Here is a 15493-nt window from a genome sequence, read left to right on the forward strand (position 1 = left end):
CGGATATATACCTTTGAAACAGCCGAACTAGATTTACATTTCATTTTTTTAGTCACGTTCGTGAAGATATGAACATCCACACTCTGCTAATAACTTACGGTTTTATATTTGCGGGCGACGGTTGGTCGAGTTGTTGTTTAAATGACGAGATTACTTGGTTTTGAAATATCGTCAAATATATTTGAAAATATTATAAATATAATTGAAAGTCAAGCGTAGATTGCTCGATTCTGATCGTTAAAAGAATGTTCGATAAGAACGCTCGATACTAACCGATTCGCTAATTGATCGCTAATAAAATTGCTCAAGACTGAGACTGACAAACTGGTCATCTTACGATCGCGTTCGTTTATTTATACTGGTTATATTGGTCAGGAGTTTGTTTATTATTACATTACGTATATTCTAACGATGTTGATACTCCGAGGCAGAGCAACAACATGATTCGAATTGTCCTCTAGCTCATGTGCCGCTACATATTTTTCTCAGTCTTTTTATCTAGGATTTCGAAAGACTAGGATTTTGTAACGTCGCGAACAATTTGTCGATTAGAGGGGCAACCACAAATAATCCAGTGAAACGGATGATCGTACGCGTACTCGTTTCAGAAGAACTCCCGAGCCGAGAGAGCAACGCGATTCATCGACAGCCGGCTTAACAGTCAATTAACGTCGAATGAACTCGATGCACCGTGGCGAGGATGGCGAACGAGTACATTTTTCCTACACAAAGCGAACCGCCGGCTTTTTGTTTCCCGCTTTAGACCGGCTCCACCAATTTCCAGGGTCCGCATTATCGCGGTGCACCGTGATGACAACGGCCTTGAAGCGCGTTTCCATGGGATATGCGAGACCGTAGTGAAACAAGCTCCGTTTCGATCGTCGTCCCGAATAATCAGTGGAGAGCAACGACTTTTAGAAGGAAACGAGGGGATGCAGAACAAACGGAAGCGAAAGTCCTTCATCCAAGTTTTCGTGAGTGCAAATGGATAGGTAACGAGATTTCGCAGACAGAGACGCTGCGAATTCCCCTCTTGTAGAAATCGTAGTTGCGATCGATTTCCAGCGGAAAGCCGGAAATGATCGGAGGGCTGTGTTTTTCAGGCAAACACGGTCACGAAGGGTATCAGGCATCGATTATATAACCGCTATCGATCCAACTTTAAGAAGCTAAGGTAGAATTGAATGATAGGTCGCTAGGGGATTCCCGGGAGGAAGCACGTGGCCATACGTTCCACGTTGCATTATGAAACGATAAGAGGATTCTCTCTACCTCTGTTCATCTGCCTCGCTCTTTCTTCCTTCGTTCTGCGATCGAAGCGATACGAGTACGGTTCCTAAAAGAGTCATGTCAATTTACCGTGGCTCACAGTTCCACGAAGATTTGCAACGCGATCGTTTCACAAATCTGATCGAAATAAGTGTAGTGTAAACGAGCGAAATCAGTTTCGTCGGAGTTTAACAGCGGTCGCTGCAATCACGTTTTAATCAAATATTCTACGCTAGCGATCGAATCGATCGCGTTCAACGACTGCCGGTATATTTTCGAGCAAACAATCGGTGCTATGGGACAGGTTCCCAGAGCGTAGCCAACAGGTTCTCGTCACGTCGCTTTGCGTACGCATCTCGCGTCACGTCACAATTATCCCATTCTAACCAAGAACCTCTCTTCGCCCGTAAATAGTGCAAATGTGTATCGCAGAAACTACCGTCACCGTGATACCGTAGCGTATGAAAGAATCGTCTCTGGACCGTGGATGACCGTTCTAGCGTTATGTTTCGCTTTGAAGCTCGTAAATACCAGTGCCATGAATCATAGTGGAGCAAAAAGAAGTACTCTATTGTCGCGATCGCTTCGACAACGGCAACGATAGCGAGTATCGCCGTGATATTTCGACGAAACGAGGCTCCGTCGAATTCATCTCTGATTAATGCCGCTGGCCGACGATTTGGCGCCGATACTGATTGATTAATCGCACTGTCGGCCGTACGGTATCGGCTCCACCGTACCCGACATTGCCTTGCTTCTATTCTTAGACCGCCTACATTGACTTTCTGGGTTAAAGCGTGCGGTCGTATCGCAGTGACGCGAGAGTCACGACCAACCTGCCTCTTCTCTTCTCTTCTCTTCTCCGAGTCGAATCGCCCACTTTTTACATCATCGAAAAGTTTTCGATTGATCCTCGTGACCCCGAGCTTTGGTCGGGAGATAAATTTTATCCGAAACTCCACCCTATTCCGTGCTTACAATTAACCCTTTCTTCGGAGAAATGAATTTCCTTAGGGAAAGAGGGAATCTGCTAGATTGGTGAAACTGCACGAAAATTTCAGCGTAAATAATAGCCAACCGCTTGGTCCATGGGAAACGCCCACTCGAAGATGTGGTAGCCGGAACCTTTAGTTTTACTAGATTTCAGTATCGTTAACAAAGTAGATATAATTATCACAGCCAGATATTCGTTGGTTTCACTCGATTTAGTAACATCGTGATAATTCGAAAGTTACATATCCAACGATCTACGTATACGTCTCGAGAATTATTTTATATCTTTGTTACACGATCATACGATTATACGATTTTCTATACGATTTCAAGAGCCATTCTGTTTTATCGTCGCAACGTATCACCAAATAATTCAATTACGACAGTCGCTCGTTCCTAATTCCTTCGGTAGAATGTAAAACTGCATCGATAGTGCAATCGTTCATTGTCCGATGCTGTTGAGGTTATTAGATGTATGAACAGAGGAACGCGTGGATAAATTGTAAAGTAGGAAATATATTTTAATACAGAAGTGTAAGTACAAGTAGGAATATAATTTGAGCTGGTCCCGATCCGCACGCTAGCAGTGTTACCCTATAACTGAAAACCTCGAAGCCATCCTCGCCTGTCTACCGTCTATGGTCTGCCTTCGTCCCAGTCTATACGCTGTCGATGGCTTCGTTGCTTGAGAAAACTAAAAAGACCAGATGTAGAGTTTCCTTAGAAGTGGTGACCACTTCAACAGATGCAAAAAAGCTAAAGTCAATTCTGGAGAGTCAACGAGATATGGTCTTCTGTTTCACCATTGTAACGTATGACCAAGTAATTCAATTATGACAGTCGGATCGTTCCTAATTCCTTCGGTAGAATGTAAAACTGCATCGATAGTACAATCGTTCATTGTCCGATGCAAAAGGATAAAGTCAATTCTGGAGAGTCAACGAGATATGGTCTTCGAGGCTCGCTTTAGAATAGTCTCGCGTACGTCGCTCTTCTTCGCTTATTCTTCACGCATCGCGTTTCCGTGATTCGTTGCTCTCACCACCGTTACAACTCGCTACCACCGATAACTCCGTCTTCCGTCACCGAGTTGTTTCTCCCTCCACCGTACGACTTTTTCTTTCTGCGGCGTAACATCTTTCTCGCCGCCGCATCATAATACGAGAAAAGATGAGAACGCGAGGAAGCATTAGCGACCGCCATCGGAAAATGCCCTCTTCCCTTTCACGGCGATACCTCGCCGTACCAGCCTTTCTCGCACGAAGCGTTCCGACGAATTCTTCGTTATTGTTCGAACGACGGAGTCGCGCGTGTCTCGCTGAATCCATTGTCGTCGACGAGTGAACGAAAAACCGGGCGAACCGCGACGTCTCTCGATCCTCTCCGGCGCCGCGAGTTTTAAACACGCGCACGCGATTCAATGGAATTTAACAAACGCGGTTTGTCGTTCTGCACGCTTCTAGGTATCCTTTTGCCAAGTATCCGTATACCCGTAGCACAATGAAAAAGGCACGACGCGTGTCGTCGCATTCGTATTTTACCGCCACTGTTTCGCTTTCAAGGTTTGACCAAGAACTGAGTAGTACGAGTCAATGATATCTGACGCTGACAAGGTAATGGCATGGTCGTACCGTTTCATTCAGTTCGTTTGCACTTGTAACACGGTCGAACGTGTAATGTACACGTGTGAATTCATATTTTGTCACGATATTTTGCTTTTCAAACTTTGCATCAAGTAATACGAGTCAATGATATCGGACTTCGTTGAATTAATAACATAGTCGTACTGTCCCATTCAGTTTGTTTATATGCCGAACGCAGTGGAGAGGATACAACGTGCCAATGAATTCGTATTTTGTTACGACATCTGCGCTTTTAGTTTGACGGAGGGGAACAGTAGTACGAGTCGACGATATCTGACATTGTCCAGTTAATAGCATAGTTATGTACTGTTTTATTGGGTTTGCTTTACTCTGAACACGGTGAAAGGGATACAACGTGTCACAGCATTCATATTTCGTTACAAACCTCTGATTATTGAAGTTCGACGTGGGATGAAGTACTCAATAACACGCAACACGGCGGAGTTAATATCGTACGTAGTACCGTTTTATCGAGCTTCATCCATCGCTGAATCGGAAACGACGTCTCGTAAAACGAAATACGTAATTTAATACTCGTCGATTCTAGTTGCTATTAATTCTATATCTATACATAAAAAGAGTCGGCAAGAAGGAAACGGTAGGAGTCAATAATATCCGGCGTCGATCGCTATCCAAGTGTCTACCGAAAGTTGCCATCGCAATCGCCCACATCTGCGATTCCAATTTCCCTGCTTATTCGTACTGCTTACGCTCGCTTCGTGGAAAAGGAACCCGCAGGCAAAAGCGAAACCTTCACGATCGTACAAATTTCTGACAAATAATATTTCTTACGATGCGAAACCAACAAACGTATCGTTGAACATGCACTTTTCTTACGATGGAAAGTCGAGAACGTTGCGGTACGAGCAAATAATTTCCGACGTCGTAGCACGCCATCATCGTGCTTCTCGATAAAGACGAACGTTTCGAGTGTCGTTTCGTTGGCGAGAAAGAAATTTCCAACGGGTAAAAATCGTCGTGGTGCGGGCGAACGGGAAACAAATCGCTGAGAAACGTTAACAAAACATCTACTTCGCGAGGAAGCCTCGATGTGACGTAAATCGCGTAAAATATTCCCACCACGCCGTTCATAAATATTACGTAACGCGTTGCACGATACATCGGTGCATGTACACGCGTAATATTTACAGAATCAGCGACGGTCGTTCGAGTTCGATCCGTGATCGAAAATGCTCGTTTTATTGGCCGCGAGAGTTTCGTGATTCCCGTGCGTATGAATAATCGATCAGCGTGGAGCCGTGAAAGCTCGGCCTCGGGGATTCTCCGAAGAGAAAGAGAGAGAGAGGAAATAGAAGCGCGAGGAAAAGAGGCCAAAGAATGGAACATCTGTGTCGGCGATTGAATATATGAATGAACGTCGCGACAGATATATCATGGCTACGTTGCCGCACTACGTGTCGCGTACGATGCGGCACGAAACGCAACACGTGCACCTTTGCGCTAAAATTTATGGCGTCTTCCCCCGTTCTTTCTCTGAGATTTAATAAGATCTTGCGACGCGGGCTAGCTGGCGACTCACGATATCTTATATTTGCTACTGTAGTATCGTGGACAAATGGCCTAAGAAATATCGGCTGAATCGTAAATAATGTTGCGAGAAAGCCCAAGTGCCGACAGGTCCATCAATGTGTCGTCGGCCCTTCGGTCGAATAGTCACGCGGGAAAGAGACCTATGTGACCAAGGCTATGGACAATTGCGGAACGCGTACGTGGTAGGGCTGTGAGAAAAGACAAAGGGATGCTTAAGGGAGAAAGACGAATTAACAGTCAGCGTGAGTTGAGCAGTCAGAGTGTTGTCGAGGAGGATGGTCCGCGTGGAAGAGAGCGTTGGAACCGTGGTGACGAATGTTGTGAATTAACCATTTAATTATCTTAGTTACACTGTATTTAGTTCGCGTTAAATAACCATCGTTTCCTGTTTAATTCGTTCTAAATAAATAAATAAATCCTACTACTGTAATTGCACCGCGATTTGAAATTGCACAGAACGCAATGCGGATGATACGCAGAGATGTACAAGACGTTGGAAATAAAAATATGTCCGTGCAGGTTCCATTTAGTCGCGTTTATAAAAACCTTAATTTGCATAGGTAATTACCGACGATTTGTCGAAAGCACGTGATAGTTGTACGTACATGGCGAAAGATGGAAAGCCAGAAAGATGCGTGACGAGCGATCGTTCGCGTAAATGCGATTCAACGACGAGGATACACGGCGCACCGGTTTCATTCTCATCGCGTGAGGACGTCGCGAGCGAAGAGACGCGAATGTGACGCATCGTCCGCGGAAACGGCGTCGTTAACATGGACGCAACGACGCCTCGGCGTTATTTCCGGTAACGACACTGCATTTGTCTGTCACGCGTATCTCTTTCAAATGGAAAGTCGCCTCTGCCGTCGCCGTATCGATCGACGCGTTCAGGATCCACTTACCGGGTGTAAAATTCACCGGTTTCTCCTTGAATTCCAAGCAACCGTTGTAAAACTGGCCCAGCTTCTCGAACACGCCCACCATATGGCCCGTCCTGTTCCCCAGCAGCTCTGAGAAATGTTAAAAACGCGTTAATTATTAAATAGGTCGAATACGGGACTGGAATTCGGTCGATCGCTACGGGGCACTTTTCGTAAATTCTCAATATAATTTTCGTTGGGAAGTGTAAGACGTTTAGCGATGCTACTCTACTTGAATGTTCTTGTCTTAAAAGAATCTTAACGTCGCGAAAATATTTTTACGCGTGGAGTTGAAACACGAAATTATACACATCGATAGCGATTCTTGTTTCGAGAGTTAACAAACTTTGTAATCCCGTAGAATGCTTCAAATTTTTATACCTCATCTCGTATTTGTTTCACCGAGCGAAAAGACACGATACTTTGAAAAAAAGTTGGGGAGAAAATTGGAACAAAAATTCTTCCCTATTTTCCTCGAACTTGAGAAAAGGTTAAGAAAGAAGTGGAAGAATCGGTAGAGAAGATTGTAGGGTTAAAGGAAATACTAAATCGCGAATAAATTCTTCGAAATGTTTCAAACGCATAGTAGGGTGAAACGATAAAAATGGTAGACAATCGTCCAGAAACGGAATATAGCATCGTGGAAGAACCGAATGTTTCCCGAGTGCACGCGAACTCTTTGTACCGAAATATTTTTCGTCGCTGCAGATGCACCGTGGCACGAGCAAATATAAATCACGGATTCATTGCTCTATAAAAAGATCGACGCAAACCTCGACCGACACTCCGGCCAAATATACCACGACTCGGCCATTCAAAGTTCGAAAATGGCAAAGGTTCGCTTGGGTATCGCTAAAAGCGATTGAGGAGGTTGTCTCCGCCGAAATAGATCGAACGAGGATTCGTTCCGTTTTAAAAGCCGGTGTTACAGTAGTCGGAGCAGTTAATAAAACTAAAGAAAAATAGAGTCGCTGTACGTTCGTGCTAAAAGCGTAAGTTCGCATTCTAACGAAGACAGACGCGCACCGAAAGGATTCGGGAATCTGGTGAGCTGACATTTATGGAGATAAATTTTCAGTATTATACCAGTAGCTTTCCAACTATCGTTTTAATTAAAATCAACCGTCGATTCGAAATTCTTTCCTTTTCTTCGAATTCAACGATTTTTATACTTGCAATTTTATACTTCTGCAAATCGATTTATGATAGCATTTCAGCCCGACTACTAGTAAATCACCGAGAGCCGAACGAACGTGGAATGGAGAAGAAAAGGAAGAAGAAACGGGAACGATGGCGAGCGACGAGGCAAACGTTCGACTTCCTCCGTTCGTCGAGGTCGTTCGACCAACGATCGTAGCCCGTATGTGGAGCATTGTGTCGAGTCATGGGACAACGTGCATGACACACTTCCGTGTGCACGTATATCGATTAACATGAAATATTTATAGTACGGCCAACCGAGTGGCCGATCCGGCCTTCCGTGAGGCCTTTGCTGACCTCCTACGGGACGTCCTCGACTTCCACGTCTTCTCTTCGTTCCCACTTTATTTCCACTTTATGAGCTTTTATTGCTTCACGCTTTGCATTGCGCATATTCGCCGGCCAATCGTTACCGTCCTTGCGATCCTTGGCCATTTTTCAACGCGTTTCTATAAACTCCATCCATCTTTTCCGTTTCCACTTCTCTCTTCTTTTATTCTCTGTCTCGCGAGATTTTCCACGATCGAACAATGGACTTTGGCGGACGATAACGTCGTGAATCTAAAGAGGTGTCGCCAAAGACGACCTTTCGCCTTGCTTTTACGAATCGCATTTACGAGTCGTTTATTCGACGATTATTACGTTTTCACAGACTCGTATACGCTTTTTCCATCCCTTTGAAGATTACAGTGGTTAAACTCGACGATGATTGAATTTCTACAAGAAATAAGACGAAGATCCAAAGAAGCTTTCGATTGACAATTTCTTCGAAACGTGTCAATTCCGCGAGGGATAAGACCGCGAATCGAGGAAAGCTTCGATTAATAATCTATGCGAAGACTCGTGACCGCGGCAACGTATATTGAAAATCGATATCACGTCTACGTTCTCGCACTACACCCTCACACTCTGTGCCAGACTTAGCGGTCGTACAAGGAATTAGAATTTAATGCAATCAAGAGCGACGCCGTCCTGGGTATCCTGACGCGCTCAACAATTTAAGCGAAAGAAAAGCGCCGTTCCTCGTTGCTTTGTCGATCATTTCGAATCGACTAAACTAAAAGCAGCGAAACACCGAATAATGCCTCCTTAATCGATCATTATACACGACTAGGTATATACTCGATATTCAAAGGTTCTCCAGAGAACCGTGTTTAATCGGCCAGTTCGATTGTACGAGCCTAGTCGGTTGAATTTTCACGGCAACGAGATTCCGCGCGAGATTCCACGAGCAACAGTTATTTCCATGGAATCGCGCATAACCGTGAGCTATCCGGGAAACACGGTATAACTGCTTTCGTTAATTCCTTCTGTATCGATGCTTTCCATTCGAAACAGACCGCGGTTTTGGGATCGTTGATTGCGCCAAGTGAAAATCAGAGAAGCACGAGAGGGGAAAAAAGAAACGGAAGGAAACTGGAGAACAAAACGGGCAGCCGCACGAAATAGGTGAATCGCTATCTGCAAGCTCGTTACACGCCGTTTCGAGACGAGTTTCGCAGCCACTCGTCGCGACTTCGCGATTCCAAAGTACCAGCGGAAGTCCGCGCCCGGTTCTTTCGTTTCCAACTCTGTGCACGCTCGCCCCTCCCTCCTTTTGTCGTCACTTTCTCGTGCCGCGGTTCCGTCTAAATGGAAACTCGAAATTTCGGCCTGCTAACCACGCGTACAGAAGCCTGGCCAGCTTTTGTCGACACTCCCGAGATAGCCCGGACCTGTTTTCATTTTCTCCATTTCGCCCAACCCCTCGTTTTCTTCAATTCATCCTTCTCTCCTACCTCTTCGTGCTACCGCGTTTTTGTTTCCCTACTCCATTCGTTCGCTATCCGTTCCCTCTCTTGCGTGTTTCTAAAAATAAGAATAATAAAAAGAAAAAAAGAAGAATAAAAGAGGAATAGGAAACATTCAACCGCGTACGAGCGTTCTACGAACGCACTACGAGGGCCAATGGAACGTTCGCGTCCGCGGAAAGATTTCCACTTGCAAAGTTGGAAAAGTATGTCGGTGAAGTTGTCTTGGCGCGAACGAAACCGAAGTTTCGACGATTGAATTGTCGTTAAGACGTTGCTTAAAAACCGCTAAACGCGAACGTGAATATTCAATCTACGGCAGTGAAAAGGGGCTGGAGAACAAAACGCGAGAACTCGAGTTCGCTGTAACTTTTTCTTTCCGGATGAATCGTGAAAGGTTTTGCGGAAGAAGTTTCCACGGCGATGGCAGTTTCCAGGCCATGCAACTTCCCGGCAAAGTCCACTGAATAGATTAAAACGCGACGTTTCAGGATCTTTGCGAAACATTTCTTTTTACAATTAAACGTTTGCTTTGCTTTTTTCTTTCTTCTTTTCTCCCCCCTTTTTTTTTTCGTTTGGCTTTTAAAATACATATTTACGAATAAAGGCACGAATCCAGGCGATGCATCGTGACAGCCATGATGCAAATTACGATCACATAATACGGGATTTTTTACGAGCAATCCGGTTAGAACGTTAACAGAGGCTGCTGCGTAGTATTTCAGCGTAACATCCCGGTAATGCGCCCGGACATAATGGCCGGCCCGTAATGTATTCCATAAAAAAAAAGAGACATTAAAAGCCGGCTGAACGCAAACTTCCCTACACCGACCGAATAATCTTCCATCTCCTCTCTTTATGGATTTCTTTGATAGTTAACAACCGCGCGATTAAGATCGCGATTTAAAATTATCCACTATCGAGTTGAGCTTATAAAAGTCGATTGATCGTTGAAATTTTTGATAATCTTACAAAGCGATTGTAACACCAGTGTGCGATGTTGCGTATATTCTAATTACAAATTCATTTTTAAATGCGGTAGAAAATTATCACAAGCCTCGTTGATCCTTTGCCTTAATAATATCGTATCATATTCGTACCGCCTAGTATAATCAATGAGACAGCGAATTTTAGCGCAGCTATGGGAATCGTTCTTATTTCAGCTACTGGAAAAATCGCGAAACGAAAGTTTAAGCTGATGGTCTTAAAACTAGCTACATTCTCATACTATTAGCTACATCTTTAAACGCTAGTAAACAGGAAGAAGTGTCGCGTTACAATACCTTCACAGTGCAGTTTCGCTTCGCTGCGGCAGCGTTCCGAAACGACCAAAGAAAAGCTACAGCCCCGCGGAATTTCAATTTCTCGCTTTATTACGTTTCGTTGCCCTAAAATAACCAAGCGGAAATCCTACGGATTCACGGATCCAAAAAAAAAAAAAAAAGAAAAAGAAAGAATATTCCATGGCTACACGCAATCCTATTACCAACATTACAAAACGGTTTTGCTTTTCCTATCTCTTTCAACCTGCTTCTCCTTTGCCGGCCTATCTTTTCATGAACAAATTACGGAAACGATGCATTCAATTGCCAGTGAATATTGCACGCAGTCAATCGACAGAGAATTACTCTGCCCAAGCTCGTGCTCGATCGGATCCCATTGCCATTTTCAACAGGATCGATAACAATTACGGTTACGCGCCATTAATAACATCCGCGCGTTAACAAACGGAAACACAAGACCAGAGTATTCGACAGGGTGTCGAACTATTCCTTGACCAATCTCAGACACGCGTCGCGACAATTTACGAAACGACGAGGCGCTGGGATTCTCCGTGTCGCGTCGATCGAACACGCAATTCCCAGTTTAGTAGCTCTCCTAGTTCTGTCACTAGATACGGATATATTGGAAAATATATTGTTGGAAATTTTCGTTCGATGTTTTTACCGGACACCCGGACACTTGAGGAGAAAATTATAGGTTTGAGGAATTAAAGAATTCAAAGTTTGAGAAACGCAATTACGCTGGCAGCTCAGAGCTTGGCATCTCTCTTTGATTAAATCTATACCGAATTTACTATAGTAGCATAGTATGAAATTGATACTACGAATATCGATGGCAATATTCTTCAGCTGGAAAAATACTTTCCGAGTGTAACGGAATTCTAAGCTTTGGATTCTGTAGAAAAATTCTTGGATTCTTCGACTATATGGAGCGACAATTCCAATTTCTAGGCTGTAGATATCACGCCACCGTGTGTAGTGCGGATATTCGTATTATCATATAATAGAATCTTCGAAGTTGCTTCGTATCATAGGGAATTAATTTTCTTCGTCGCATTGAACGAAAGAAGAAGAAACAAAAGCGTCTATGTCGTGTTTCTCTAAACTAATCTTCGACTACGAAGTTACCGTTTCCTGACAGATACACCGATTTGGTTGCACAGTCTCGTTCGTGGTTTCCTCGGCTCTCATAATCGTTTTAGGGTAATCGGTGTCCTCGGGTTATTCGCTACGGGTGGTACAAATGTTCGCGGGTCGTACGAGGCGATTTATCGTTGAACTTGCAGCAGTTTGATCGCTTTAAATGGGGGCACCTTTTTCCCAATTACCAGTTCAAATTAATCGTTCGTACGTTTCCCGTAAGATCAGATTTCCACGTGCGTTCCACGTCCATTTCCTCGATTGAATCAATTCGAAAGTGGTCGTTACCAATTACACGGATAAAAAACACAAGAACGTTTTGGCGAACACAGGAAAAACGCGAATGAAAGTCGATACGGTGGCAAATTTTCGCGGCGCCAAATAAACGCGTAGTCGAGAACGGTACGAAAGAAAGGAGAATCTCGACAGAAGGCAATTTTCCTTGCGAGAGGCAGAGAGAGCTGAGAAAATTTATCGATGCAAACTATTAAGACTCGGCAGGGACGAGGCGAGTTTCAAGGACCATCGAACGAAAGGCTAATTAGAGGAGTTCTCTTCATTGCCCGGAGCTATGCCATCGAAACTGGGCTGTTTGCACCTCTAGCTCTGGTCGTTTCATCGTCTAAGAATAATTGATTCTCTCCTTGATGTCCCTTTCGAATCGAACGTTTGGTTACCTTCCGAATTTTTTGCGCCAACGAAACGCCAGCCATGTTGTCACAGTACTTGGCCATCTAATTATCAACACTCAAAACTTTCCGAATTTTTCACTTTTCTAGCAAAGTAGTGGGAACCTGTGGCAATTCTAAAGGCAAAATTTACCGAGATGACGCGTATGTTTCTAGCTTTTGCCTTTTTACAAATTACGAGTTCCACCGTTTTTAATACGCGCGCCATATATTTCCTGTCCTTGTTATTTTACTAGGCATCCTGAATTTCCGTCTTCGAATTTTCGGATAACGAGATGGTCTATGATTAATACAGAAAAAATAAAAATAGCAAGAAAGTAAAAAGAAAATCACTAAACTTCGGATATGTTCGATGTTCGAGTAGAATTGCCAGATCACAGGAAATATGGAGGATATTCTTCCGGCCAGGGACAACGCTCGATGAAAGATCGTACTGACAAAACTTCGCGTATCTGAATCATCTCGCGTACAAGTAGCAAATAAACTGCGTCCAGCGTAAAGCAGTGTCACAGTTTGCGACCATGAGGTTCCTTTGCTGACACTCGGCTACGAAAATAATCTTCATAAATAGCGTGGCGTATGTAAAGAGGCAAAAGAACAGTATTCAAAGCTCGCGCGCAGTGTCACGCCGCTTTTCACCAACTTTTTTTCCGCGCAACTTTCGATAAGGGGGATTTATGAAGTGCAGTTTGCCAGGAAATTCCCGTAACACCGAGTCGCCGTCGCTGCGGTCATAAACGGAACTTCCACGGAATATAGTCAGGCGCCGCTTAAGACCCTCTTGCGAGCCGCGTTCACGCGGATTACGATTAGCAGCGGAATTTCAGGCGACGACGATGTGCTACCGCGCGTCTCTACTTCCCCGATAACTTCAATTTGCATCCTGTTTCAACCGCCAACAGTCATCCAGGAGAAAAGTTCGCCGAGGGACGATGCTAAATTATTTGATACGTTGCTAACTTCTTCCGAGATATTTTGCGCAAAATTAACCCGCTTGTAACTACGTCGGTATATCTGTGTTCGACTTTAGGTCACGCTTGCGATGTTGATGAATGGTACAGTGGACAGCAATGAGAAATGAAGAGAGTTCTTGCGGATGAAATTGGTGATTCAGATTGTAGCACAGACATTGTTAGGTCAGTGAAACGGGGATAAAGAATATCCGACAGTGACGATGTTCGTAGTGATAAATATATCGCGCATGTTCACGCAAATTTGTATTTTTACGAACATAGTTAAAAAAGTGAAACCTATGTAGAGGATCGTTTTACTTGTTCTATATCACAACGAGTACTATGTGTTTTTAATATTTCGTGTATTTTCCCGTATTATGTGCGTTCGAATGATTTTACGAAAAAAAGGAAAAACGACGCTCATTTATAACTTCGTTCCGCACGGTAAAAACACCAATCTGCGTTGCTTCTTTATTATCGAATATATTTTTTTCTGCATAAAATGCAGGAAAATTAACGCGTACCACAATTAGCATTTCGTTAAACAATTTCTCCGAAAAATTTCCCCCTATAATATATATAGAAGACCGAACTTTTTCAGGCGTTTGTCTCGGTAAGGGACTGGCTCGCCGCGAGTACAATGCGATTACAGGGATAAAAACGTACATACGTAATGAACTGTCGGGGGAGGAGGGGGCAGCTGCTTGAATTTGAATTCCAACCGTATCCTTAATGCCTAAGAGCGTCTGAAACACGCCACGTTCGTGCCAACGGCATGTTCCAATTCGAGTCACCCTGTCGCGTCGTGTGTGCATACCGTGCACGGACGTTTGCGAATTCGTCGCGCGGAAAACGAGAAGAATACAGCGTCTCGTGGTCGAAACGCGTGCCCTCCGACTTAACGCGAAAGTAACCGTGAAAAAGGTGCATTGAAAGAACCGTACCTCGTCCTTTTCCACGAAATCTTGGTAATCGTACAACTGCCGAGGCTTAGCTTCTTAAGATTTCGACAGAAAATTAGGGAAAAGCTGGTGTAGTAAAATTAAACGGTCCATTCTCCTCCGCCTGCAGGGATTCTTAGAATGCTAATCGTAGAATTGGCGAGATTTAGAAAGAAAATTATAGAAAAGGTAGGAGAATATAGGGCGGCGAGATTTAACAAACTCCACTTTCGTCTACTTCTCATAAAATCTCCGAGTATCTCGATGGCTAGATTCGAAAAATCTCGGAGGAAAAATCAAAGGAGAGTTCCGTGGAATTAAATATGGACGACCCAATTTTTGCACAAGATTCACGGTGGCTCGCTGCGCGGGCCAAGAAACAAATAGAGGTCAATTTATTTTCGCGGGGCGAAGCAAGTACATAAACTGCAGGCGAAAATACCATGTCTAGACGAGGTTGAAATAGATCGAGCAGGCCGCAGTGATAAAGCTAATTTCACCGGAGCCCGAGAGATTATCGAATTTGTGGTCAGAGTGTGTTGCCGCGCGTCAGGCTGGATCCGCCGCGTGCAATACGAAACCAACTTTCTCGCTTAATCAGTGAGCTTCCCTTCGAGGGAAGGAAAACCGAACAGTTCTACTGTCGGTTCGTTTAAACTTTCGCAGCAGAGGCGAACAATAGCGAATTAACTGAACTGTATCTTGCGAAGAACTCTAAGAGGAAACAGCTTTCTGCGAAAAAGAAGAATTATCGTTGGCTGGATATTTTGGTTGAGACGCGACGTCGTCGTTAAGATTTTGCTATGCGATTCGGCAGGAATATATTTTTAATGGCGCAACGTATACGACCGGTTGCTTCGCGTTATTGGGAATATAAAGCTGCTACGTCGTCGCGTCTAACCGATGACGCATCGCTTCTCTGTACCGAGCATGATATTTCCAAGCCGCAAGACGAGTGGGCAGAGTTACATTTTTAATGGTACAATGCACAGTCGGTCACTCGTCTGCATTGGGATTTAAAAATATAAATCTCGAAAATAGCGTGTGCTTAAAATCGCAACGACGTCGTGTAGCTCGTTTGCACCGAGCTTCGTATTGCCAGGAATTAAATTATCGATCAA

General features: G+C 44.1%; 1 protein-coding gene across 2 annotated transcripts in view; it reads right to left on the bottom strand.

Moving 5' to 3' along the window:
• Window positions 1-15493, bottom strand: part of LOC117207613 (neprilysin-1) — a 73822-nt gene that overhangs the window by 41759 nt on the left and 16570 nt on the right. For both annotated transcript variants that reach the window (XM_033447991.1, XM_033447990.1), the window contains exon 5: window positions 6359-6466. In XM_033447991.1, the coding sequence (XP_033303882.1) occupies window positions 6359-6466 (108 nt within the window). The remainder of the gene's footprint in view (window positions 1-6358; window positions 6467-15493) is intronic.

This window comes from Bombus bifarius, unplaced genomic scaffold (genome assembly GCF_011952205.1).
Source record: "Bombus bifarius isolate JDL3187 unplaced genomic scaffold, Bbif_JDL3187 scf7180000008039, whole genome shotgun sequence".
NCBI classification, from domain to species: domain Eukaryota; kingdom Metazoa; phylum Arthropoda; class Insecta; order Hymenoptera; family Apidae; genus Bombus; species Bombus bifarius.